Source organism: Zootoca vivipara, chromosome 1, assembly GCF_965207765.1.
Source record: "Zootoca vivipara chromosome 1, rZooViv2.hap1.1, whole genome shotgun sequence".
Taxonomy (NCBI): Eukaryota; Metazoa; Chordata; class Lepidosauria; order Squamata; family Lacertidae; genus Zootoca; species Zootoca vivipara.
Window position 1 is genome coordinate 66,876,589 of NC_142582.1, and position 27,324 is coordinate 66,903,912.

The window sequence follows — 27,324 nt, forward strand, 5'->3', positions numbered from 1 at the left end:
GTCTATAGAGATAGTTTTACACTTCCCTCTCCAGCTAACATATTTTGATCATAATTTTCTATAGGTCTGCTGGGCTCTCATAGAAATATTCCAAAAAGGAAGATACATGCAATTTGTATTATACAGGTGCACATATATTTTAGGTTGTGAACTGCCCTGTGATCTTCAGATGAAGGGTGATATGCAAATTTAATTAATAATAATAGAAAAATAATAGAAAAAGTCCCCAGGCTTAGCAATTTTCTGATTTTTTTTACTTCTTTTTACTTTTGTCTTTAGGTAAGGGCATACCTCAAATGTCATCTCCAGTGTATTCCTTGGAATGTGTAGGACTCCTGTTTCACCCAGTTCTCCTGAAATGCATATCCATGGGTTGGCTGTGAACATTGAGCCACCAAGTTTTTTGCTAGGAATGATCAATATATGGTATGGAATCACTGTAAAACAAAAAAACAATTTGGCTGAAACAAGTTGCCCAAGAACAAATGCAAATACAATTGAAGCAGAATAACAAATACCCATTATACTATATTCTTAAGCAGAAATATCATCTGCTGCGCTTGATCTCAGACTCCCAGGGAGTGAAAGAAAAAGCATTGAAAGCTTATTTTGGAGAGCCAGACGAAAGCGTACCAATGGAGTCTAGTGATGTTAAAACAGGTCCAACTATGGCTCCAAAAGCAGCATGTCTTTCAAAAGAGAACTGAGAACTAACAACAGATCTCTCAGAAGGGGAGCTCAGAAGAGAGCATAGGAAACTTAAGAAAAAGAACAGGTCAAAAATCAGTTGCAGGCAGACAATGCTGAGTATGAAGATGAACATAAAAAGGCAGTTACAGGTAAGTAGCCGTGTTGGTCTGAGTCGAAGCAAAATAAAAAAATTCCTTCAGTAGCACCTTAAAGACCAACTAAGTTTTTATTTTGGTATGAGCTTTCGTGTGCATGCACACTTCTTCAGATACACTTGAAACAGAAGTGTCAGACCCATATATATATACAGAGGGTGGGTGGTGGGTGGGTGGGAATGGGTGATGGGCTGATGGGAGTGGTAAACCTGTAGATGGCTGTTAACGACTGCTGATGACTGCAATTAGTCCTGGGGGGGGGGAAGCAAGGGCTGAGGCGCTAAAGAAAGCTTGATCATGCATAATGAGATAAGAATCCGATGTCTTTATTCATCCCAGGTGGCTCCATGGTTTTAAGCTTGGTAATGAGTTTCAATTCAGCAGGTAGGAGAAGGATAATACAGAGAACTTATAAGGAAGCATACAAAATTGGAAGTGTTGGAGGTAGGGAAGATTTCAAATGCATTGCAATATGCTAATCAAAAATACTAGAATGTATCGATGAGGTCTCACTGCTAATTTGCCACACAGAATCATGCTCACAGTGTTATAAAACAGAAATTTGTTTGAAATATATTTCCTATGGACAAGATCATAGCAAGTTCGCACACTAAAAAACAACCAACCATGGATTTTACACTCTGCAGAGGTATAAATTATATCATCTCATGAAAGGGGTATTGGTAGATTCCCAGCATAAAATATCTGTATGCTGTTATAAAATAAATGAGGCTATATGAATGTGTCAAACATGCTTTAAACCCCTTTGAAAAGTAACCCAACAATTAAAAGCTATACTTACAGATAGTTGTAAAAACATTGGTAAAACAAAAGTAATCAACTGCGTTGAATGACAAGAGATGATACAGAAACTGCTCTTTTTCATCATCACAGCGGAGGAATGCATAGCGCTTATAGAGTTTTCTGAGAAAGAAAACAAAATTATATATTACTATAATAAGACTTCCCAGACAGAGGTTTGTGGGCATATACAATGAACCAATCAATAATATGTGTATCATGTAACCACTAAAGTTTTGACTTCTAACTATTTTACTCTGTAGGCTTGCACCCACTTAACTGCCAACGTTTCAATTAGGAATACAGTGGTACCTCGGTTTACGAACTTAATCCGTTCTGGAGGTCCATTCTTAGACCAAAGTGTTCTTAAACCGAGGCGGTGCTTTCCCTAATGAGGCCTCCCGCTGCCGGTGTTCGGCTTCCATTCGTCTTCTGGGGCAAAGTTTGCTAACCGGAACACCTACTTCCGATTTTGTGGAGTTCATTGTCCGAACTGTTCCTTAACAGGGCTGTTCATAGACCAAGGTACCTCTTGGTACTATTTTACACACCTTTGCTGTACAAAAAATAATTTAAATTTTCTTTTTTAAATTATCATGCTTTTAGCCCCCTGTGGTTTGAATAGTTTGGCAGCATAGCTGATGAAGGCTCAAAAACCAGGGGGAGCAGAAGGAAAGGCTACAGGAAATACAGTGACTTATACAGATGAGTATTCTCACCTTCTTCCATCCTTTCCCCATTTGCTCACCCATTCTTATTCACAATTTCCTGCTCTTTCCATTCCCTTTTCCTACTTTCCTTCACCATAGTCCTCATCAAAAGATTTAATGTTCTTGGAAAAGTTGAGTTTAGGAAGAAAATCAGAGTATCCCAATATATAAAATAATTGTACACAATTTATAGCACAATCCTTTGTGTGTACTCAGGAATAAACCCAATTAGGTACCAGAATTCCCAGGTAAGTGAATATAGGAACGCAATCTTATTTGGTCATCAGAGTTTTTATGGAATGCAAACTACCATGCACAAGCATTGCTCATTACCTTAATTTTCTAGTTATATTTGCCCCCATTCATTGCCTTGAACAATGTGCTGATGTAATTAGGAAGTGAGAAAAATGTAAAGAACAGAAAATTCATTCCTATAATACCAGAACAGATGCTAAGGAAATTCCTCTGCTATAATGTGTTTAGATCCTACCCTGCCTCCAAGGTGCTCACAGTAGCTCACATCAGGATTATCCCATTATAGTCATTTTTCATAAGAGTTATATTTTTCAAAGTTGAAGCCAACAGTCTTCCAGTTTAAGATAGCTGAAAGAAATACAGTGGTACCTCGGTTTAAGTACACAATTGGTTCCGGAAGTCTGTACTTAACCTGAAGCGTACTTAACCTGAAGCGAACTTTCCCATTGAAAGTAATGGAAAGTGGATTAATCCGTTCCAGACAGGTCCGCGGAGTACTTAAACTGAAAGTACTCAAACCAAAGCATACTTAAACCGAGGTATGACTGTACTGTTTTGGAGACGTCTTCATCTAGTTTATTTTGGACTTTCTGACCAACACTGTACAAAATATGTAGCAAAGGGAATGAACCCAAATTTTCTGAATGCAAACTTATGCATGCCCTCTTTGTTCTATGCCTATCCTTTTTCAATATTATTCTGTTTCTCAAGCACCTTTATCAGTACCTGATAAAATCATATACTGTTTTATCTATTTTCTTTGCTAAAGGCTATGGCAAGTCTATTTAAAAAATAACTACCACAAACCAACAGATCTCTGTTAACCTCAAGCTGGACTCAACTTACTTTGTGAGTTCATGATCAGAAAGAAGGTGTTTCAGGTGACGGGAAAGTAATTTCTTTTCCATAGAGAGCCGAACCCAAGCTCGAGCCTTACCAACATCAGTTTTTATCTCACTTATATTCTGGATATGCCTGAGAAGGAAAAGCAGGTTATTGTGCTGTCCTACTTTTTACTGAGTTAGAAAAGAAGTTGACAGGAATGCATTGCACAGTACCGCAGGCCAACCAACAGAAAGGCTTCCAGATGTTGCTACAACTCCCACTATCCTTGATTATTAGCTATGCCAGCTAGGATTGATAGGAATTATAACCCTACCATATCTAGCAGGCATACATTGGATACCACTGTAATAGACATTATAGAATAGTATTTTATTTACAAGTCTGCCCCATTCACCTATAAAGTCACGAGTGTCTAGATTTTATTCAAATTAAGCTAATGGGTGAAGAGAACTTGGCACTGCCCCTGCCTATCTCTTACATCATTGCATTCCATTGCTTCAAACAATCTTCTCATGAGCCTAGGTAGCATAACTGAGCTGCAAGAAAAATAAAATGAAGCAATGAAATTCAGTGAGGAAAGGTGGGAGAGAAGGCAGAGTTTAGTTTCCCACACCCAAGTGCTCCACTGCATGTCGAAGAAAAAGAAAGGCTACATGCTCCACACACTCCTTTATGGAGCAAACCCATTAATAAATACTGCTACCCTGTTTAGTTTGGCCCTAAGATGACATCAACAAGCAACTAAAGTAGCAGAAATAACCGTAAGTGCAAGTAAATATTGAAGTAGGATTTAAAGAAGTTTTACTAACCAGTGAAAGGAATATAAAATTGTGCAGGATTAACATCCCTCCCCCTCAAAAAAACACATGATATTCCTAAATGATCTTACTATATATCTTTAGCACAGTTGAAACCAAGGATAATAATTAAAAATAATGAGAATTTGCTTTGTTTTCAATAGCCAATCATTAATGGCCAGGGACTCTCTTTATGCGAGCATGTTATATTCAGAAAGGCTGAGTGACTTGTTAGATATCACACAGCAAATTGGTAATCATATTCATGAAATGTTTGACTTCTAGGCCTCAGCATTAATCATTGTTTCCAGAAGAGAGAACATTATTAGAAAGCTGCCAGCTTTGTAAATTCCTCCCAGACAAGGAAGGTATGAAGCAAAGTCAATGAGGAGTGGACTGTGGAGACAGGGATGGCCAAATCCTTGGGGGCTGTATAGAGCAGGCATCCCCAAACTTCGGCCCTCCAGATGTTTTGGACTACAATTCCCATCTTCCCTGACCACTAGGCCAAAACATCTGGATGCCTGGTATAGAGAGCCTCCTGGCAGCCCCCATGCCTTAGATTCCCCTCCCTGTAATAAAATATTTATCAGCAATGACTACTACAGCAATGTCATATGACATAAAAAGTATAGTTGTCTATATTTCTCTATCATACAACAAATGCTCAATAGATTATTAGCTTGTTCTGAAACCATTCACTTCTTCCTGCTCAGCATATATACCTACTGAATCTAACTGCTACAAAAGATAAAGCACTCTTGGGATTTTTTGTTTTGCATTCTGTGCTTATTCATATATTTAAGCTACTTCATATACTGCTTAATTACTGAAGGTAAAATAAGACAATCTTGATACCTGCCACTTAGAGTAGTTGCCATATTAATGTACTACATATGCTAAAGTCTATTTAAAATGCATGAAATGGACAGGCACTCAACTAACTTGTTCCATCAGTGCAAGGATTTCTGCTTGCTCAACAGAACTTTCACCCTCCTGTGCCCCCTAAATCTGGTCTGGGTAGGGTTGCCAGACTCAATAGAGGACAGAACTTCTGTGCCTTTAATTGCCCTGCTCTCTTTTGAGTCTGGAAACCTTAAAGAGAAACCAGCAGACCCTTTGTTTAATTTCCTGGGTGTTCTCCCAAGTCTGTGGAGCAGCTTTGGGGTGTGCACATAGAGATGGGGAGGAAGTTCTATTGTGCAAGTGGAAATCTCTGTGTTGATGGAACAAGTTGGTTGGATGGATGCCACTTTTTAACTTTAAAGCTCCACTTGTTAACTGGGTTTTTCTCAGTACCCACATACATGCACACACACCAGCCCTGGCTCCTTTGGGACAGAGGACAGGGCAGAAATTTAACAAATATAATAATAAACTACCCTTTTAAGTTCATTCCATGCATCCAATGGAGTAGACTTGCCTATAAATGCTTATGATAAAATAAACTTAACCCATCCAATTCTCACAGCTTCACACAATTTTGAATTAGGCCTTTTCTCCACAGAGTGAGTTTAATTTACAAGAAGTCATTTCGCTGTAAAAAGAAAAACAGACACTGACTTTTAATCACTTAAGGAGAACTTTGGAAGAGAAGAACTAGAATTGCAATCCTCAACTTGCTTACTAGGAAGTAAAGCCCACTGAACACAATGGGACCTGCTTCTCAGTAAGCATTCTTAGGATTACACTGCCCATCTAAAATCAGGAAAAAGAGGCTAACTAAAAAAGGGACCCAGGTGGCGCTGTGGTTAAACCACTGATCAGAGGGCTTGCTGATCAGAAGGTTGGCGGTTCGAATCCCTGTGACGGGGTGAGCTCCCGTTGCTCGGTCCCAGCTCCTGCCAACCTAGCAGTTCGAAAGCACGTCAAAATGCAAGTAGATAAATAGGAACCGTTACAGCGGGAAGGTAAACGGCGTTTCCATGTGCTGCTCTGGTTTGCCAGAAGCGGCTTTGTCACGCTGGCCACATGACCTGGAAGCTATACGCCGGCTCCCTCGGCCAATAATGCGAGATGAGCGCGCAACCCCAGAGTCGGTCACGACTGGACCTAATGGTCAGGGGTCCCTTTACCTTTACTTAAAAAAGCTAACAGGAGCTATTTTAAAGTCAGCTGTACTTAAAATATGGATAAACCTTTCATGAAAGTTTTGGGTTGTTGTTTTTTTATTAAAAAAACCAACCTCATGTCTTGGATGAGAGATACTCTTAAGGGAGACATTGCTGGGCTGGCATCTGACTTCCTTCTTTCTGAATCAAGTAGTATTCCTAAATTAAAGATAACATTTTGTATTAGTACAAATCAATGTAAATGCTTTCCATTTTTGCAATGCACTTAGTCAGCAAATGAATATTTGGGCTTATTGCAAACTTTCACATGAACCTAGCAGCCAGCCCACGGGGCTTTTTCGGATAGTCGGAGGTTGCTGACTCCCACTGTGGAGGAAGAATCCCTGGAGCTCTTGAAGATATGCTTCCAGATATGACCCCTGTCCATCTTGGATCCAGATGATAGTTAATGTGTACAGTGGTACCTCAGTTTATGAACACAATTGGTTCCGGAAGTCTGTTCATAAACTGAAGCGTTCATAAACTGAAGCGAACTTTCCCATTGAAAGTAATGGAAAGTGGATTAATCCGTTCCAGACGGTCCGCGGAGTAACCGTTCATAAACTGAAGCGAACTTTTCCATTGAAAGTAATGGAAAGTGGATTAATCCGTTCCAGACGGGTCCGTGAAGTACTTAAATTGAAGCGTTCATAAACTGAAACATGGGTGTAATTGGTTCCGGAAGTCTGTTCATAAACTGAAGCGTTCATAAACTGAAGCGAACTTTCCCATTAAAAGTAATGGAAAGTGAATTAATCCGTTCCAGATGGGTCCGCGGTGTTCATAAACCGAAAATTCATAAACCGAGGTGTTCATAAACCAAGGTTCCACTGTAATTGCATGAGGGAGTGATCACTGCCACCTATGGCCACTCTTTAAAAATATAGCCCTGAACCCATTGATTTGGACTACCAACCAGTTCCAAATACTCTCTTTTTTGGGAAGGTCGTGGCAGGTTTTGAGACTGAATCAGACTTAGTCACCCTGATGGATGAAATGTATTGTGATCAGGTGACTTGGCTTCAGCTTGTGTACTCCTTCTGAAAGAGCATGTTCATAGTTTGGGGGTGCTCCTGGGTACATATTTATTGCTGTAAGCTCAGGCAGTCTCAGTAGCTAGGAATGCCTTTTGCCAGCTAAAGCAATGAACATTCTTGGACAGGGATAGCCTGGACACACTTATCCATGCACTGCTAATCTCAAGACTCAGTTATTGCAGTGCACTCTATGTGTGGTTACCCAGGAGCCAGGTCCAGAAGCTCAATTGGAGCAAAATGCTGCAGCTAGACTGTTCCTGGGGACAGACTTCACCAGCACATAGCTTGCACTCGCTGCTCATATGCCAAAATATCTTAAAGATCACCTGATTCCTTGTTATTCTGCCCAATCAAGGACGTCCTCAAAGGAGTCACTATTAGTTATCTCTATGAGTCAGACATACAGCTTGTGTGCTGTGGGCCTAACTCTGTGCAGCTCCCTCCCAGTCACGATCGAACAAACCTGTTCTCTGTTAACTTCTGGCACTTAGTGAATACTTTTTTATTTCAGCAGGCATTTTTCTGATTTTATAGTTAAGTTTTACTGATTTTATCTCACTTGTATCTTTTTTGTATCCTTATTGTACAACACTTAAGAGACTTGGTGTTAAATAATATATACATTGTTGAAGTTAATACTGTAAATAAATATCTATATACAGTGGTACCTCGACTTACAAAGGCGATCCGTTCTGTGGCGCTCTTTGGAAGTCAAAAACTTCGAAAGTCGAAGCGTCCATTTTGCGCACACGCAAAGCGTGATTTTGCACTTTGCGCATGCGCAGACCGCATGCGTGATGAAAATACTTCCAGGTTAGCGGACTTCGGAAGTCGAAACCTTCGGAAGTCGAGGCATTCGTAAGTCAAGGTACCACTGTATATAAAAATGTAAAAAGGGCATGTGGGTGTGTTTCCACTTTTCACCGAAACTGCTTGACCGATAGCGTTCAAATTTGCACACAACGTCCCATGCTACTGTGAGAGGAAGCATATACCATTTGCGTAGACAGATGTTACACCTGCGCAAGGTAAAAACCCCAAGACCCCGTGTTTCAGAACACACAACTCGCCCAAAAGTGCATGCTGGGGAAAAGAAGCTGGAAGAGGTTGCAAAACAGCACCCTCTAGCGATGGCTACACCTCGGCTCGCTTTTACAGACTAGGCCGAACTAGGCCGAATGGAAGTGGAGACTCGCGTGGGTGGGTGTTGGGGGGGGGAGGGGATGGAATAGGTCATGGGTCAGGACAGGGTGGGGGGAATCACAGGGATGAACCAGGGGGTGGGGTGGGGAGGCGAAATAGGTCATGGGTCAGGACAGGGTGGGGGAAATCACAGGGATGAGCTGGGGGTTGGGGTGGGGAGACGGGATACATCCTGGATCAGTACAGGGTGGGGGGAAACACAGGGATGAGCCACAGCAATGCGTGGCCGGGCCAGCTAGTAACGTAACTTAATAAATCTGTGTTTGGTGCAATCACTCTTTTGAAACTTTTCCTTCCTCAAAATGGAGAACACTATTCATAATCTTTATATAAACCAACAATACCTGAGGTACTGAAGCTCCCGGATGTAGGTTTTCGCTGTCTATTTTCTTGGTAATGTAACAAATGTGACCACAAAGCAGACTTCCCCTAAGATTTAAAAGAAAGATTGTCAAATGCAGCATAAATTACTAATTTTGAGCATGATTCATATCTTTAGTTTTATTTCAAAAATGTTCCATATTAAAAGTTATCATCAGACACTACTGTACCAAGACAAAATCTCTAAAACAAATCTACAAACCATCCTTTTCCTATATTCACTAAATGATTCCATTAAACTGCCAATCAGCCTAAAGCAAGCTATACGCATCAACTACCACTCCGACCACATATTCTCATAGCTGAGCTTCTATTGTGCACCCTACTACCCAGTCATTTCATATCACAAGAAGTCTGAGAAGGCAATATAAATATAAAATGAGGTACACAAATGCATGCAAAACGGGTACTGTATGTTATCCAGATTAACAGGTGGGTGCCCTCCAGTTGTCCTATCAGCCCCAGCCAGAATGGCCTATAGTCAGAGATTTATGCAAGTTGTAGTCCAGCAACAGCTGGAGAGCTATAGGTTCCCCATTCCTGTCAGAGCATAATCAAAAGGAAACCCATCCCTCAGTGAGGGAAATGGTAATCTTGACAGACCAACTTAAATTCTACTGCCAGTCTCTGCCGAGCTGCTGGGCAGATTTTACTATGCTTGTTTTTGACAGACTTAATTTACTCTGGATATTTGGGTTATTCTTTATAAATCCAAGGCTACAACCCTATGCCTACTCACACTTGGGAATAAGGCCCACTGAATTTAATGGCACTTATTCCCAATATACGTTCACAGGCACCTGTTGTAATCCTGCCAAATGCCACCACATTATTCTAGGACAGAGTTCTAATTAAAATACCATTTTATGTTTATTTTCTATATTCCTGAATTTATCTTCTGTTTTCCTGAATGGGCTGTTTCATTATAATAGAATTTGTTTGCTCCTGGGTTGTCCAAAGCTCTGGTCAAATCTCAAAGACTTGCCAAGACACCTGAATTTGGATATAATAAAATACTGTACAGTACAATACAGAGGTAACACATGTGCATAATCTTACTACAGCTAAGCTTCTCACTATTTATGAAACCCTGATAAAACTGGGGCACCATTTCCTAGCTGCAGATTCAATGGATCCCCACTGGTCTCAGAGGAAAACACTTCATCTATGTTCTCGTCAGCTTCCAACATTTGATTCTTGACCTTGAACCAAATCATGGAGCTGTTCCTCATCAGCCAGCTACTTTCCCTTGTAAACAAAGCACGGCAACCCATGCATGCTCCCCAAACCCTTCTGTCCTGCTTTAAGGCATCCAAGTCTTTCTTGTAGAGATGTTGTTTTCCAGATTGTGGCTTGGGCTGCCAGATTCTGAGTCCAATCTTAACACTGGCCCTTTCTATCACCCAGAACAACAGAATTCTAGACAACCTTTCAGAAATCCTTGCATAACTGGATGTAAAAAAAAAAGTGGTAGCAGCTACTAAATGTGGCTCCTAAGCAAGAACTAGATGGCCTAGTCTCTCATGATTGTCACAAATTTAATTCCTGAGTGGCACAAAGACCAACCAGCATGTGGGTTTGTCCAGAGCAATCTACAGATCACCACAAATACTATTTGAAAGCTGATATCTACCTAGCATAATAGGACATAATGAAACCCATTCACTCATTAGTTGTAATAGGACCCAATTTGGCTCCTGTCACCCTTCCCCAACATTCCAGACTAAATGTTCGTGTTAATAGCAGCAGGGTGATTATATCTGTAAGAGAGAACCCATTATTTCAAAGAGAAACATGCTATAACCTATTATGACTGCAACATAGTTTGCAAGGCATGTGGGACAGAATACCCTAAAGGTCTAGTTCACACAGATAACAGGGCTAATAACCACCAAATATAAAACATGGGCAAGCTATAGTTAAATGAAAAGAAGCATAAGAATAAGTGCAACTCCACACATAAGTGATTTCCTCCATGGAGATCACACCATGTAACCAAAATCAGTTTACCTTAGAAGGAATTCAGCCCTAAGGAGATCACTCTGTCAGTTTCTGCTTGCCTGATGGAACAACCTCCCTTCTCCTCCCCCCTGTGCACTGTTATGAGGGTTCTCCTGACCCCTTCAAGCCAATATGGGAGTGGGGGACACAGGGGGAGGAGAGGGTGGGAAATCCTGTTGTGCTAGTTGAAATCACACAAGTTTCCACCAGTGGGATCCATTAGTTAAATCTGACACTATCATAAACGTCAAAATTAACATGTTCTATCATACACACATAAGGATCTGCCAGAAAGCCAGTGCTTCTCACCAGATGTGAGTGGTAACAAAGCATTCATAAAATATGATGCAAATGAATTAAACAACTTATTGTACAGAAATAAAACCTGTGTAGGCTGTATCTTTGAAGCATTAAAGGTGAAGGAGGGAATCAGGTGAAGACAAAAACCAGGTTTGCCTTCGGCTCCAACTGAGCTCTCCCTTCCTACTCCAAGACCTTTTATCATTAACATGGGATGGAAAGAACAAAAAGAAAGATGGAGGCAGGTAAAGTCAGTATCAGATGACTCTATGGTAGGCTTGTATTAAGTATATGGTTTTTAATATCTCAATGTATTTAATAAATTTTAAGAGCTATTTTGAGAATGCGGGTCAAAAAGCAGAACATAAAACAAATACTACTACACATTAGCTAAACAAAATTAGGATATAGCATTATTTTGGAGTATAAAAATGTGATACACTAACCCTCTCAAGAGCATCTATAAATTGACTGATGAATGGTAAAGATTGTTATAGCAGGTAATATTGAGAAAATTAATGAATAGTGGTTGATACATATGACCTCAAATATTCAAATAGGATCCTTCCTATTCTGACTTCACATTCCAGTAAAATTATATACTTGTACAAATTAGATAAAATGTAGACTATACAAAACTAAACTAATTCAAGTTTATAGCTGCTTATAACCATATTGGATGAGTGCAGATCATGAATGTTATACAACTGCAGCCTAGTCCTCAGCGTGTTTATTCATCGATAACGCCCAGTGTTTCCAGTATGGCTTACTCCCAGATAAGTGTGCATGTGTTAAGTATTGAAGAGTGGATTAAAGTATTTGCATATTCCATTTTATAACTAACACCAAAACAGTATTTAACATGCAAAAAGATTTGCATTGATATTTAGACACAGAAAAAAGTAAGATTAAATATATAAAAGGTCCAGTGCCGAGGGCCTTCTGGCGGTTCCCTCGTTGCGAGAAGCCAAGTTGCAGGGAACCAGGCAGAGGGCCTTCTGGCAGAGTGGTGCCCACCCTGTGGAACGCCCTCCCATCAGATGTCAAAGAGAAAAACAGCTACCAGATTTTTAGAAGACATCTGAAGGCAGCCCTGTTTAGGGAGGCTTTTAATCTTTAATCAATTATTTTATTCTTCTGTTGGAAGCTGCCCAGAGTGGCTGGGGAAACCCAGCCAGATGGGTGGGGTATAAATAAATTATTATTATTATTATTATTATTATTATTATTATTATTATTCATTCTCTCCCATAACAAACATTACTATATTTCAAGCAAACATGGGAATTAATCTCATATTACTGATTATTGTACATTTAACAGGAGAATTTAAAAATGCCTTTCTCAATCTAAGTAATTCTCACCCAGCTGCTATTGAACTTCATTCCTAGTGTTGGATAGAGTTGCTGTTATTTAAGGTTACCAAGACCAAAACAGAGAGCTGAGGAAGCAGCAACCAGAGAAGGTGGAGGGCTGCTGGGAGGGAAGGAATCAGTGCTCATTAGCCTTTTCCTTCAAGGGAGATCTTGGTAACACTGATGATATCAGAATTAATAAAGATGTTGACAGAAATTTTTGGGGGGTCATAGCCCAGACTCACTATAAATAAATTGCTGAGAAGTTAAAGAAAGGCTAACATGGAAGCCAACCCATCTTATAAATACACCTGATTTAATAACAACACAGCAGAAATGACCAGAGATTTATAACAAAATTTATTATTATTACTGTTGCTGACTTCAATGATTTCTTGAGTGTTTTCAAAATGTGAAGTGCCTTTTACAACTTAACATTTATCAGGGAGGGTAACATATTACTAAGGAAAGTTACTTAGGGCAAGAAGTGTATGAGTATAAATACTGACAGCTAAAATTCACTAATGTATGGTCAGGAATCAGAATGTAGTTTTTAATTGTTATAGGTGAACATTATTGAAGACACACAGAAAAATGCATAGGCTACTAAGGAATGTTGAAGTAATTAATTATTCAAGTTCATTATTTCTAACAAACGTCATTTGATTTATAGTAAATATTGAAATTATTCTTACATTATTAATTAAAACAATGTTCATTTAACTGGTAAAGTCTAAAATAGGAATAAAGAAACTGAATAGGCTCAATACACTAACAGTCAGACTAATGTAAGCTGTATTGGCATTTCTGGTCTGGTGGCTCCCTCATACAGGTATCAGGACAAGAATATGCAATGAATATATTATTCTCATTCTTATCCATCAAACTGTAGCCAAGAAATATTTTCTCCCCTCAAGATGTTTGGATTCTTGACCACTTATTTTCCTTTACCCCTGGCTTAACTTCATATGACTCAAGAAAATCAGCATGCACTTTCTGCAGTTACACCTACCCCCTGCCTGTGGCCCTTTGTGGCCTGGATTTCACTGCCTGATTTGTGAAAACCTAGAGAGTAAATGATCCTGCCTTGCAGTAGGAGACTGGATTAGAAGGCTCTTTTAAATTCTGCTTTAGGACTTATGGTACTGATGACCCTGTAAACAATAAGGCAGGCAGACAATACAAAAGAAATTTAATGCATAAATAAAGACACCATTGTAAACATATCTCTCAATATTACACTTACATGATGAACAACATATATGCTGGCTCCAGTGCTGGAACAGATCACGTAAAGAGCACAAAAGCCCAAGTGAGCTCAAAGTAAATGAAAGTCATATTGTGTGGAATTATGAATGAAAAGCTCACATGAAAGGTAACATTTCATTTCCTTGAACTGCATGCTGAGATATGGACAAAGTCAAGGGAGAAGATTGGCATGCGTACAAGAGATGACAACAAAGAAGGAAAAATACTCTCAAAGCTGACAGGTAAACAGTATCATACACCTCACAACATTAACTGGGTTGATAAATATCAGGCCGCAATCACAAATGGAAGAGCAAGTTAGTAGCTAGGCAGGGCTAAGACGATCCAGCAGCAAGGGGGTGGGCAAAAGCTGGGTGTAGTATGGAGGGAGCTGGGGGTATAATCTTCTACTGATGATTTCTCAAACAATAAATTTACAGAAACAGGCTTCTGTGGTTGAAAACCAAAACTGGTTTTACAAGGAGGAATTGTGATTCTTTTTTTACACCTTTATTTCAGAAGTGCTTGGATATACTGCACTTCTTCCATCAGATTCCTAAATACTCTACCACAACAGACCGTTCAGCACTGTTTGCCAACATCTTCAATCAATTCAAAGAATTAACCTTATGTAGGGTTGGCCGCTTGCTGGTCTGAAAGGCCCAAATCTGAGTTGTAGCAGAGTATACTGATGCTCTATCTTCTAGGATGAAAGTAGTACAGCTTCTATCCTATGTAGTGTATAAGAGGGAAGGTAAGAGTCAGACAGCATATACCTGCACACACAAAAACTGTTACAGTCTAGAAGTGGATTTGGGCAAAGGTAGCTCTACCTAAGTGATCAACAAAAAAAACAGGAAGTTCTAATCTACAAAACAAGATATAAAGGCCACCAAAGCTTCTTAGATAACCAAAATTCTAATTTTTTGTTCTCCTTTGAACTTATGTATAAGTAGCGCAATTTCATACAGGAAATCCATCAGTGCAGTTTCTCTTTAAAGGAATGAGCCTTTGTGCTTCACTTCATCATTTCCTAGTTAAAAGCTCAAAGTAAAGGTTAAAAAAACGAAGGGAAAATGAGAGTCAGGACTTCTTGCACTGGATCCAGAAATCCCGTGAGCATAGCTTTGCTCACAGAAAATGTGTTCTCTCTCTTGTGGATGGATTGGGGAATATTTTTTTGAGTTTCTCCTTTTCCCCAGCAACCCCCAAAAAACTTACCTTGGGGTATTGGGGAAGCATTCAGAAGTGAGGAGGAAACTATGAGCACTGAAAGAGGAATCTGTCAAAATTATCTCTACCTCCTCCATTCACAAGATCCTCCGCTGGATCAAACCCTTAGTATTAAATTAAGCACATGACCCAGAAGCTGTACGCCAGCTCCCTTGGCCAATAAAGTGGGATGAGCGCCACAACCCCAGAGTCATCCGGAACTGGACCTAATGGTCAGGGGTCCCTTTACCTTTACCTAAAATGTAAATTCTAATTTATATAAAAGATTTCAATCTCATTCAAAAAAAATTCAAGCATGTATCAGCACAACTCATTCTTAATATCTGAAAACAATACAAAAAGATGGCACATTTAAAAAAGGTAAGTAAATATTTGAAAAATTATAGAGTGGTAAATTCAATTCTTACCTGCTTCACCTGCAGACCATGGCTCCATATCCTTTCCAAGAGATCACAGAGACTAGCTATTAATGTATTCTCTTCTACACCTGTAATGTTCACCTCACCATGACCAAGTTCGACTGCTTCACGACCCATTTTTTCCACTAGCATTCTCTTTGTCTTTCGAGACAGAAAGAGAAATGGACAATTAATATTTGTCAGATGAAACCACCAGAATATCCTTCACATCATGTGAGCAACATGCTAGCTGAGTAAAATACAGTGATTTTAATTATAAAATGTGTTGTTTAAACTGGCAATGATTATCTGTTGTGACATACTGCCAGCATTATTCACTTTTCTGCCTTGTTTTTCTGTAGAAATCAGACATGGCAAACTTGTTCAGCACAATGGAAAAGTTGCTGACAGCAAGTGAATGTAAGTCTATGGTTTGCAACTAATATCTGGCTTAAATTAGCACGTGTGTGCAAATCCATAACACCTGTTCTGCAATATTATTTATGTCAGAAATCAGATACAGTAATAAGAAAACAGGAGACTCAAAACACAAAAAGAAATGTGAACAGAGAATTATACTTGCTGAACAGGGTTTTCCCACTCACACCCTTCCTGCTGAAGCCCTTGTGCCCCCCAAATCCATACATGAGCACCACCGGCCCCACTGGCATGTCATGGGGTGTAGCACAGGCGGCTACAGCCAGAAAAGGCATTTGGAAACAACCCTGCTTGGAAAACAAAAGTGTGTTCTGTGCATACTATAGGCACTCTGTATCCTCCTCTGAGTTCAAGCATTATATGACTTATTTCTAATCTGTAGAACATATGTTGCCATTGTCCTGCACAAACTACTCTGAAACTATACTTGTCAGAAATATTTTTTCCCTTAATGGAAAGTTGATAATCCTAAACACATTATCTCTGTGGATGAAAATTACTGTGAGTGCCCTATAATTCTCATCTTTGAATTAGGAAAATACAAATAAAGATCCCAAGGATCCTGCACCCCACCTAAGCCTTAAGTGGAATCTGATAATCTGACACAGCAACACATTTTCCTCCAAAAGCCCCAGGAAAAAATTAAACAACTGATAATAGACTTTACAGCTGTTCTTGTAAGATGGTATAAAATGCTAGAGCTATAGAACAATTGTGACAGGAACAGAACATGATAGAGTTTCAGCTTATTTTTTACACAGGTCTTTGCCACTATCAATAAAAGCATCTCGTCTTTCTCAGGTAACAACTTTAAAGCAGAGACAATTCTGTGTCTCTGTCTTTTCCTACAGATATATTATTTGCCTCTGAGGTTTATCCTTTGTTATCCTTTACTTCTTATACCAACTGTTGCTATAATTTAACAATTCCAATTTATCAGTCTTGAAAGATGGGCTTAGCTAATAGATGGGCTCAGCTGAAATACAAGCATGATTTCACACACACTGTTCAATCCATCTTCCTCTAGTTGACTAATAGCAGATTACTTAAGGCTAACCCTTGGCACTGTTAAATCAACATAATTCTTTAAGGTAAGATCTGCTTCAAAACTTCACATAGTTATGGATACATGCAAAACATTTAATACTGATATGTGGATACAGCAGAAACCTGCAAATACTGTACCAGAAAACCAAGGTTAGATGCTCCTCCTTGTTCCTACATAGAACTATAGAGTTGGAAGGAACCCCAAGGATAATTGAATCCAACTCCTTGTATGTACAATCATGTACAAAAAAATCACAACATTTATGGGCACCATAAAACAGCCTTAAGAAGAATTGCATCAGTTGTGGGTCTGAGACCAAAAAAGAAGAAACCATGACCACAATATGGAGAAAAGAGTACATGATCAAAACTGTACTCTTTTTTATGATTAAACTTATGTTTAAACTTGACTATCCACAAAATTCCTGTACAAGGGGACTTCCCCATACTTTACACAAGAGGGAGCAATTTTGAGGCACATCCCTTTCTAGGCATGAAATTCCTCCCTCCATTGAAGTAAATGGAGGAGCCTTCCATCTGAATATAAAATATCATCAAGGCACCATAAGATTAGGACATAGTCTACTACCTAGCTCCATAGTACTAGCAAAGGCTGCCTCAATAAAGACCAGCACAATACCTTATTTCGACATTCCTTCAGCAAACCTTCAACAAATTTCCAGTTGGTCTGGGCAATTACTGATGGCGAAAGGTTAGACAATTTGGGCTGCCGAATAGTGCTGCCAAGATTCCGAGCTTCTTGGATATACTTCTATAAACAAAGAGGAACATACATACTGTATATAGAAATGCACAACTTTTAAAATGCTTAAAGCACTTATATGCGTAAGTATATGTTTTGCTCTTTTGTCAAAGAAATATCTAAAAAAAATGGCATATTGAGTTCTCAAAGGATTAATGCCTTTTATTTTATTTTGTTCTACTGGAGTTCAATAACTGGCTATTGTTATTGTTCAAGAATAAACTGAAGCATTTTATTGCATGAATAGAGAACCATTGCACTGATTACGCTACCCAATATATTTGTGATAGCATAATAATAAGATGATCCCACGTTTATACCAAATAAAATGCATTTGGACTGAACTTTTCAGCCACTGTAAGAGAAATTCTCTTTGGCCTCTGAAATACATACTTAACTATGTATTTTTGTTCAGTACCATAACCGAACACCATGTTTTCATATTATATATAACTAGACACGCACGCACACACACACACAAATGTACCTACATAAACACAACATACCAGGTATAGTTCTGAAACAGACTTAAAAGAGTGCCTGAAAGGCCAGTCATGCTGGTCCAAGTCTAAACAAAATTGCAACTGAAGGTCTGGCAAAGGAAAATCCAGCTGCTGGCAAAACAGGAAAGACAGCAAAACAAAAAACAAACCAAAAATCATATAGCTCATGTTAGATGAAAGCATGGTAAGCAGACATAAAATAATCAGAGCACACATGCAAAAACAGGACAGAGGCTGCTTAAGACAATTTATGTCTTTCCAAAGTGAGAAAGAATAATGATGTAATGCAATTTATAAATAACAGATTTCAACAGAGAAAAGAATAAAATGCATGCATCAACACATAAGACAAGATTATTTTTTTAAAAAAAGAAAATGACAGAAGCTTAGAACTCAAGTTTTTACATATTTGGGGTAACAGAAAACTGTTCTTCAGTGATTAAATAACTGCCCCCCCCCGACATCAATGGCATATTGATACTTTTGGCTCTATACAAAAAGTTTACAGGATTCCTCTGCATCCTTGGTGTAATACAAATCAAGCAATTAGGCAAGTGGGAGATTATTCTTTGGGTATTAGAAGATGACAACCAAACTTCAGAAAGTCTAGTGGAGAAGTCATTATCAAGGCTAGAGGAAAGGCATGAGAGAGAAAGCAAACAGGGTACATACTACAACAGGCATCCCCAAACTTCAGCCCTCCAGATGTTTTGGACTACAATTCCCATCTTCCCTGACCATTGGTCCTGCTAGCTAGGAATCATGGGAGCTGTAGGCCAAAACATCTGGAGGGCCGCAGTTTGGGGATGCCTGTACTACAGCAAAAAATACCCAATATAACCACACTGCATAACCACACTGTAAGGCTGTTTCCCCAAAACATACATGCAAACAGCATGGGTCCTCACAGATGTCAATAAGATGTCCAGCCCACCTTTACTCTGTGTCATGAGTGGGAACTGGTAGTTCAGCGGAACGTCACTAAGGGGTAAGGAGTGTGCAATCCAACCCTCACATAAGGCAGGTGACTGTGTAAATTGATGTGACAGTGTAAATTTACACTTGCCAATGCAGAAATGTGGGAAGGAAAGAGGTAAATTTGTGAGACACAAATTTACGGTCCTGCAGAAATAGAGTTGGCAGTTCATGGAAGGTTTAGGGAATCTTAAAGGGTTTAAGTCCATGATGTCTTAGGCTGCTGTGCACAATTGCATTTGGCACAAAACATGGCTTGCCAATGTAATGCCCATGGGTACACATGGACCAGAGAGGCCTTTTTGGCACCCACAAGATCCCATTGCTCTACCCCTTCTCTGATGAAATTATGCTTGCAAGAAGCCTTCTATTGCAACCAATATGAAGGGACCATCAAATCCCCTAAGTCTCATTGCTGTGGAGAGTGACCTTCCTGTAGACTGCAGCTGCATTCTCCGGGAAGTACACACCACCTCCCAACTAGCTTAGAAAAAAGCAAACACATTTTTGAAAGTCTAACTGCTGGTGGGAAGGACAGCAAATACTGTATATGTACAGTAGCCATGCTTGCAGTGTGTGTGTGTGTGTGTGTGTGTGTATGAGAGAGAGAGAGAGAGAGAGAGAGAGAGAGAGAGAGAGAGAGAGAGAGAGAGAGAGAGAGAGAGAGAGAGATGTCTACAATAGTTTCTCCCATTTCAAATGTGTCCAAAGGCCCCCAAAGACAGACAACCCCTGGCACAGAGCTTTATTTTTAGAAGAGGTTACCATTTATATCAGATGAAGAACTGGGGTATGCTTTTCATGGGGTTGGGAAAAGTATCTTATACATACAGTCTGATAACCTACATTATTATTCTGTAGAAAATAAAGACATTAGATTGGAAATTGTGCTCAACAGTTTTCACCTCTCTCTGATCATTGTCAAGACGAAGGTGCTCTGTGTGCTGCTTCTGCCTGTCTTTCCGCCTCCACTGTGCAGGTGCATTTCGTTTGGTCCATCTAGAAAATTATAATCAGCATTTTAAAAATGTATTCTAGCTCACAAACTGAAATAAGGAATACTGTATATATGTCCGTTCTGGACTGCAGCCAATAGGGAGATAGTGTCAAAAGTAGTACAATATACAGTAGTACAACATACCAGAAACCTATACTAGGTCAAACCCCACTCAACATATTTTTATTATTAATATTTGAAAACTGACTGTGATAGTCAAAGTTTATTTGTGGAAGTGGAGATTACAAGAAAAAAAATGGATGCTTAATTTCTCACTTCTCACTTTTGTTCCCTTATTTAGTATGTAGCTTTAAAACTTAACTCTAGAATGGTTAGCACAGGCATCCCCAAACTTCGGCCCTCCAGATGTTTTGGACTACAATTCCCATCTTCCCCGACCACTCGTCCTGTTAGCTAGGGATTATGGGAGTTGTAGGCCAAAACATCTGGAGGGCCGCAGTTTGGGGATGCCTGGGTTAGCATATCATCTGTAAGTTCATATGTTCATGACTGTCACCATTACATACAACTCTCAACTGTCACCAGCAGACTACATCTTATAGTTATCACAACCAACTACCAATTAAAAAGCTGAATGGCCCCCAAATTGTGCAATTTGTTAAGCAGAAGATCTTCCGAACATAGCTTACTCACTTATTGCTTGCTGGCCCCGTAGAAAGAACATCAGACTGAAGTTTGGGGAAGAATCCAGGTTCATATTTTCCTTGTCCAATCTTCATATCTAGCAAGTGGGGATGGACTGCAGTATGATCTATTTTTGCAAGCCTTAATTCAATAGCTTTCTCTGAAGAAAAACAAAACCATTACATATACATCTTAAATCGTATCATTTTGACAAGAGGTCGCCATGCGCGATTAAAAAGGAGAATAAAAGAGGCAAGTGGGAAGACAGGAACCCTAAGTCTATGAAACACAAGTTAGAAAGCTACTATCAGAAATATGTATTCTGTTCAGAGTGCTAAAGGAGTATAAAGAACCCCCCTGAGAGCAAAACATTCATATTTCCATTTGAACCCATCTCTTAAATAGTGTCATTTATTAATAGTATTTTAAAACTACTGCATTTCTGAAGATCTTCATTCTATCTGCTCCTAGCTGAGCATTAACTTGGTTTTACTAGTAGACATAACTATAGTGCCTTTAAATATAATATTTCAGCGCTTACCAGCCTCATCAATGGTAGTACACTTTTGATACATGGAAGTGCGCAAAGTTGGTGTTCGAACATTTAACAGTCTAATTTTATCCACTCTAGAATCAAACACTCTCAAAATAGGGTCTTTATCATCATCATCATGGCACATAATCTTGTTGTCGATAAAGGAAGCAAACATCTGTGTCTCCAAAAATCTTGAGAGGAAAGGCAAATAAGGTTCTGGCTGGTCAGACAAGAATGATGCCTAGTAAATTGAAAGAAAATGTGTTTGTCTCCCCATGTTAAATAATTTCTGAAGGATATGAAGAATACTTTCCATTATCTACACAATCAAATTATTTTATATTTTACAATATTTTACATGTATTTATTTTATTATATATTTTGATATACACTCTATTTTTAAACAGATACAGTATACAAGTAAAAAGGTAAAGGACCCCTGGATGGTTAAGTCCAGTCAAAGGCGACTATGGGGTTGTGACTCTCATCTCACTTTCAGGCCGAGGGAGCCGGCATTTGTCCACAGACAGCTTTCCGGGTCATGTGACCAGCATGACTAAACCGCTTCTGGTGCAACATAACACCGTGACGGAAACCAGAGCACACTTAAGTGCCGCTTGCCATCCCGCCGCAGTGGTACCTATTTATCTACTTGCACTGGCGTGCTTTTGAACTGCTAGGTTGGCAGGAGCTGGGACAGAGCCATGGGAGTTCACCCCTTCACTCAGTGGTTGTCTCAATTGGCCCTTACCAGCTAGAATCATCAAGGAGCGAGAAGCCAAGTTGCAGGGAACCAGACAGAGGGCCTTCTCGGTGGTGGCGCCCACCTTGTGGAATGCCCTCCCATCAGATATCAAAGAGAAAAACAGCTACCAGATTTTTAGAAGACATCTGAAGGCAGCTCTGTTTAGGGAGGCTTTTAATGTTTAATTGATTATTTTATTTTTCTGTTGGAAGCCGCCCAGAGTTGCTGGGGAAACCCAGCCAGATGGGTGGGGTATAAATAATATATTATTATTATTATTATTATTATTATTATTATTATTATTATTGGCAGACACAAAGGAAACGTAGTGGGGGAGAAGAAAAAAACCTCTGACTAATACGGTAAGTCAGTTTATAAAAGTAATATTTTGTTTCTGATCTATCATTTTAACAAAATCTGATTCACACCACCCATTAAACATTCCAAGGAATTAAGTCATCATACAGTATCCTTCTCACAATTTACCACATTAATCTTAACACAATTAGAGCTAATTCTGGCTGATATAAAGGGCTTCTTTACAAATGAACACTCTTTTGGTGTCTCAGTTCCCAGTCCTCCAAACCATGGTTTGTATGATGGGGACTGCACCATGATGCTTCATGTGCCCTACTCTCCTTGCCATCATGCATATGGATCCCCTGTCCTCTGCTTTCATGGTGTCCATTTTTATACTCACTTTATCAAAGTTCTGCATCTGCTCTCTATTGGTGAACCATGACTCTTTGTCTTGACTGGGCTGAATAACAAATACTTCATAATCTGCAAACATCTGAGTGAAACGATTAGCAAAAACTTCCCGCACTTGAATATTCAACTGGTAAATTCTGAACTCGTCTTCATCACATTGCACTTTGAGATCCTTCTTGCTGCTACCAGTCTCTTCTCGAACTTCAAGCTATAAGGAAAAAGAACTTGAAGCTATAATTATTCACATAGAAATTCTGCATTTGACTTATGTGAGGTTAAGCCTGTCAGAGACTAGGGTTATGTCCATGATGAATATTTTACGGAATTACAAGAGCTGATACAGGATGTCACTGTGTTTATATTCTTGGCAAGAGCGGAATAACAACAGCGCCTTTTTCCTAATGCATTTTGAGTAAACTGTTTTCCAAGTGAAATTGTTTTTACAAACAAGTAAACCAGCTGAATCTGGAAAAAAATATTTCAGGTTTAGGGGAAAGGAACAGACCTGTTCACAGTCATTTTTAAAAACATTGACTACTATCATCTGCCAGTAAAATCATAAATTACTTATTATTTGGGGAAAATATGTGTCCATATCATGTTACTAAGTGATTTCTCAGGATTTGGAGCAACCCAGTAATGTCTAAACTTATTTATAATAGTTGGAAAAGTCAAACTTGGTTAATTGTTTTATACAAACATTCTCTTTGTTCACCAAGGTTTAGAATAATAGATTTCATGGTGCTGCATGTATGTTTTGTTTTTACCAATATGACTTTATTTTTGTAACTGCAAAAGGGAAAAAAGAAATAATTGGGGGTTCTTTTGGCATAACTAACGTCCAGTTTCCAAATACTATTCCATATCAAGCTTCAAGTATATCTTTTTTTAAAAAGAAAATCAAGGTGAGGAACATCTATAGCATAGGCATTTCAATATCAAAAGCTTGCCAACATCAAAAGTTCCTATGCCTGCTGTCATGACTACTACTAAAAAAAATACAATAAAAATATTCTGAACACACAAACAAAAATCAACCTTATAGGAGAAGAGTTATGGGATACAATTCAAATACTGCAATAAGGAAATAAAAAGTACAAATTAATAAATGAATGGCATAATTTAAGCAATACTCATTTAAGACCTGGTACTAGATCAATGGTACTAGAGCACCACAAATTAAAACAAAAACTCATAGGCAGCCAAGATGCACTACAACTGTAAATGCTGGCAAACATATTTGCTCCATACATAAAATAAACTCCATACATCTCTGTAGCAGACAAGTCTATCTCAAAATTACACAGGCTTAGTGGCATGCAACAAAACTGGGATTAGAACCAAGTAGCAATGCAGATTCACAGTAAAGCTCCTTAGCAATCCTGTATCAGTTGCACAATGTTCTAGTGTGAAGCTTCCATGAGTATTATGAAATTACCTTTTCTAGGCTCACACCTGTTCTTTTAACAAGTGCTTGAAGTCTTGCTATGGTCTCATTTTCTTTCAACAGTTCATATGAATTTAAAGTTGTCCCTCCTAGATTACCATTTTTCTTATCAGAGACTATGTCACATGTTTTGAGGCTCTTCATCTTGGAGGCACTTTCACTACAGTGCAAGTTTCCCTCGGGTGAAATCCCAAAAGCCATAAGGATCTCAGAGACTTCCTGAATGAATTCAAGTTTATTTGGAAATTGAGGCAAGTCTTCTGGCAATTCAACATAGTGGTTGTCTATGTCCACAAAGCACAAATTTGCCTGAGAATTAAGTCAGAAGAGATATAGGATAAATCATGAACAGGTGTAAAACTTTGACACATATTGCACATGTAATATGCCTGTATTGTCATTTTGCAATGTGCAAAGAAATCCTAGGCATCGTAATGTGTAAACACACACTCATTAAAAACTGGAAATGTATATAGCAACTTGAGAGAGAAAAATTTGAATTAGAAAGTAGGATAACTGCCCAACTGGAAAGAATTAAGGCTGAATTCCTAGGCACACTTTGCAGTAAGTCTTACTAAAATCAGAAGGTCTTATTTCTGATATATTTTCTTGACTCCTTGATACAGTGTCAGATTATTTACAATGCTTGGTCACAGTGGATTAAGAGGAAACACACATATCCTGTTCTTTTCAGCTGTGCTTGAAATGCAGGAAGGAAAGTAATCTGCATTTCCGTAAAGGAAACTTGTAAGACACGTAAAAATTGTTTATGCCCTCAAAAACAATTCCTTACTGTAGCAAACAATTTAGAGAATTGCAGAGGGCAAACATCTTTGCATTAAAATAAAAAAATTCCTTCCTTCAGTAGCACCTTAAAGACCAACTAAGTTTTTATTTTGGTATGAGCTTTCGTGTGCATGCACACTTCTTCAGATCTGGTATCTGAAGAAGTGTGCATGCACACGAAAGCTCATACCAAAATAAAAACTTAGTTGGTCTTTAAGGTGCTACTGAAGGAAGGAATTTTTTTATTTTACTTCGATCCAGACCAACACGGCTACCTACCTGTAACCAGATCTTTGCATTAGACTTAAATATGGAGTCAACATTCCAGTTCCAAAGCCACAACTGATGCTGGACAGTTCCAGCATCCAGTGCTCTAGAAGAGAACTGAAGGGCATCTAAGCTTGCATACAACATGAAGGCAACTGTCTTGGCCAATTTATTAAGGTCCTTCTTAACATGAATGTCAGCCTAAGGCTTTTTCTTAAGTAAGATCCTGGCCCATAACATGGACACATGTGCTATGAAGGTGGCAGCTGCTGCTGCTCTAATAGCTAGGAGCTGAGGTTTCATGACACAACCTAAGAATTTGCTCCCTTTTTATTGTCTGGATTTCTTAAAAACTCATCCTCATCCACGGGAGCCAGAATCATAGAGGCCAACTTCAACACTGAAGCATCTACAAGAGTCACTTTCATCTCATTCATGAACTGCTGTGGCTATATATTGTGGGTTGAATTCAAAGTAGTGCTAAGGTGATTGCAGGAGAATGTGCATACTAGCCAGAGATTGTACAAAATGGAGTCTATATATGCACACACACCTAAGTCCTTTTGTAGAGGAGGTCTATTAACTGGGCAATATGTATAATTCTTCATGGATAAATTATGTGCACAGTGGTTGGCTGTACTGCACATTAACCACTCAACTCACATTACCTGTTATAATTCCCTGCATGAGTTCTGTTCCATTTTTGTTAACATACTTTAAAATTACCATTGAGAAACTATTCTTAGCAAAAGGAACATGGCTAAGGGATGCTGCTAAGAAAAATATGTAGCCAAAAGCATACCTTTGTCTTACAATCTCAAGTGTAGGTCATATTGGGAAAAGATTCAATATCCTGAGAATCACTTTTAATTCTTAAAGCAATTTCTAAATTTTAAAGTTAGTTACAACTATCAATTTGAAAGTGTGTCAGCTCCCCCCCCCTTTAACTAGTCCTTTACCCAATCTACCCCAAACCAAATCACACATTGTTATACAGAAATTGTTATAGTGGAAGAGCAGGAATAACACTAATTCAAAATTCTCTCCTTTGGAAACAGTTTAGCAAGTAGTGAAGCCCGACTCGAGTAAAATTTCTCACCTCTTGAGGGAGCTCCAGCTTAGACCGGTCATCTAGTCCATTGGAGTGCAAGCCCATCAAATATGGGACAGGAGCATCTAAAAAATGCAGGAGAGAGGCTGGAAGGATGGGAACATAGACATGCTGCCATTGGAATGGAAACATCAGTGCTGTGATTGTCTCAGCAACAGTCATCAGTCTCTGGTAATCTAAAAACAGGAAGTAGTGAAGAAGAGAACACACTTTGAGAGCCACCATGAAAATGCAATCATCAGCACAAACCTAGAGTCTTTATATAAGTAGCACTAAGAAACAAACACAAGGCATTGCACAATACATATTCCAAAAATACCAGTTGCTTAGTCTCTGTGGAAATGAAAGATAAAGTAAAACATAGCTTTCTACCAGATATCATGCAGAGACGTTTTTATTTTATTTTTAAAATAACTTGCATCCAGTAGAAAGGAAAATCATATATGAGCCACATACCAACCTCCCATTCTCCCCAATACGTGGGATTGAGGAGAGGGGAAATAGCACGATATTGAGCCTGCTGGAATCCAACCCATATGGCCATTGCATCTTCAGCAGACTCTGTTGCAGCTTGAACTTTTATACAGTAATGAACTTTTTATTCAATATGGTATTAAACCATTGATACACATAGACAATTTGTTTCCACAGAAAGGTTTTTATCACTTTTAGTTAACCAGTTGTAGTATTTACAAAGTCTACATAAATTATTACAGGGGAAAAAAATTCAAGAACGGTCGTTGATTCAGTTCAGATAATCACCAATTGTTAATGTGGCTTAGCTGAGCCAGAAAGGCTATATTTGATTCTCAAGCCTTAACAGGAACTTAACA

General features: G+C 38.9%; 1 protein-coding gene across 4 annotated transcripts in view; it reads right to left on the reverse strand.

The window, feature by feature from the left end:
• Positions 1 to 27,324, reverse strand: part of DENND5A (DENN domain containing 5A) — a 62,018-nt gene that overhangs the window by 13,441 nt on the left and 21,253 nt on the right. The window contains exons 5-19 of one of the 4 annotated variants that reach the window (XM_060275753.2): positions 26,480 to 26,667; positions 24,319 to 24,636; positions 22,870 to 23,088; positions 21,431 to 21,665; positions 20,899 to 21,049; positions 20,153 to 20,246; positions 18,276 to 18,380; positions 17,647 to 17,778; positions 15,531 to 15,683; positions 14,517 to 14,621; positions 8,950 to 9,034; positions 6,440 to 6,524; positions 3,458 to 3,586; positions 1,648 to 1,769; positions 292 to 437 (exon numbers count right to left, since the gene is read on the reverse strand). In XM_060275753.2, coding sequence (XP_060131736.2) covers positions 292 to 437; positions 1,648 to 1,769; positions 3,458 to 3,586; positions 6,440 to 6,524; positions 8,950 to 9,034; positions 14,517 to 14,621; positions 15,531 to 15,683; positions 17,647 to 17,778; positions 18,276 to 18,380; positions 20,153 to 20,246; positions 20,899 to 21,049; positions 21,431 to 21,665; positions 22,870 to 23,088; positions 24,319 to 24,636; positions 26,480 to 26,667 — 2,267 coding nt within the window. The remainder of the gene's footprint in view (positions 1 to 291; positions 438 to 1,647; positions 1,770 to 3,457; positions 3,587 to 6,439; positions 6,525 to 8,949; positions 9,035 to 14,516; positions 14,622 to 15,530; positions 15,684 to 17,646; positions 17,779 to 18,275; positions 18,381 to 20,152; positions 20,247 to 20,898; positions 21,050 to 21,430; positions 21,666 to 22,869; positions 23,089 to 24,318; positions 24,637 to 26,479; positions 26,668 to 27,324) is intronic. The other 3 variants (XM_060275748.2, XM_088667262.1, XM_060275752.2) reach the window with 3 other exon arrangements.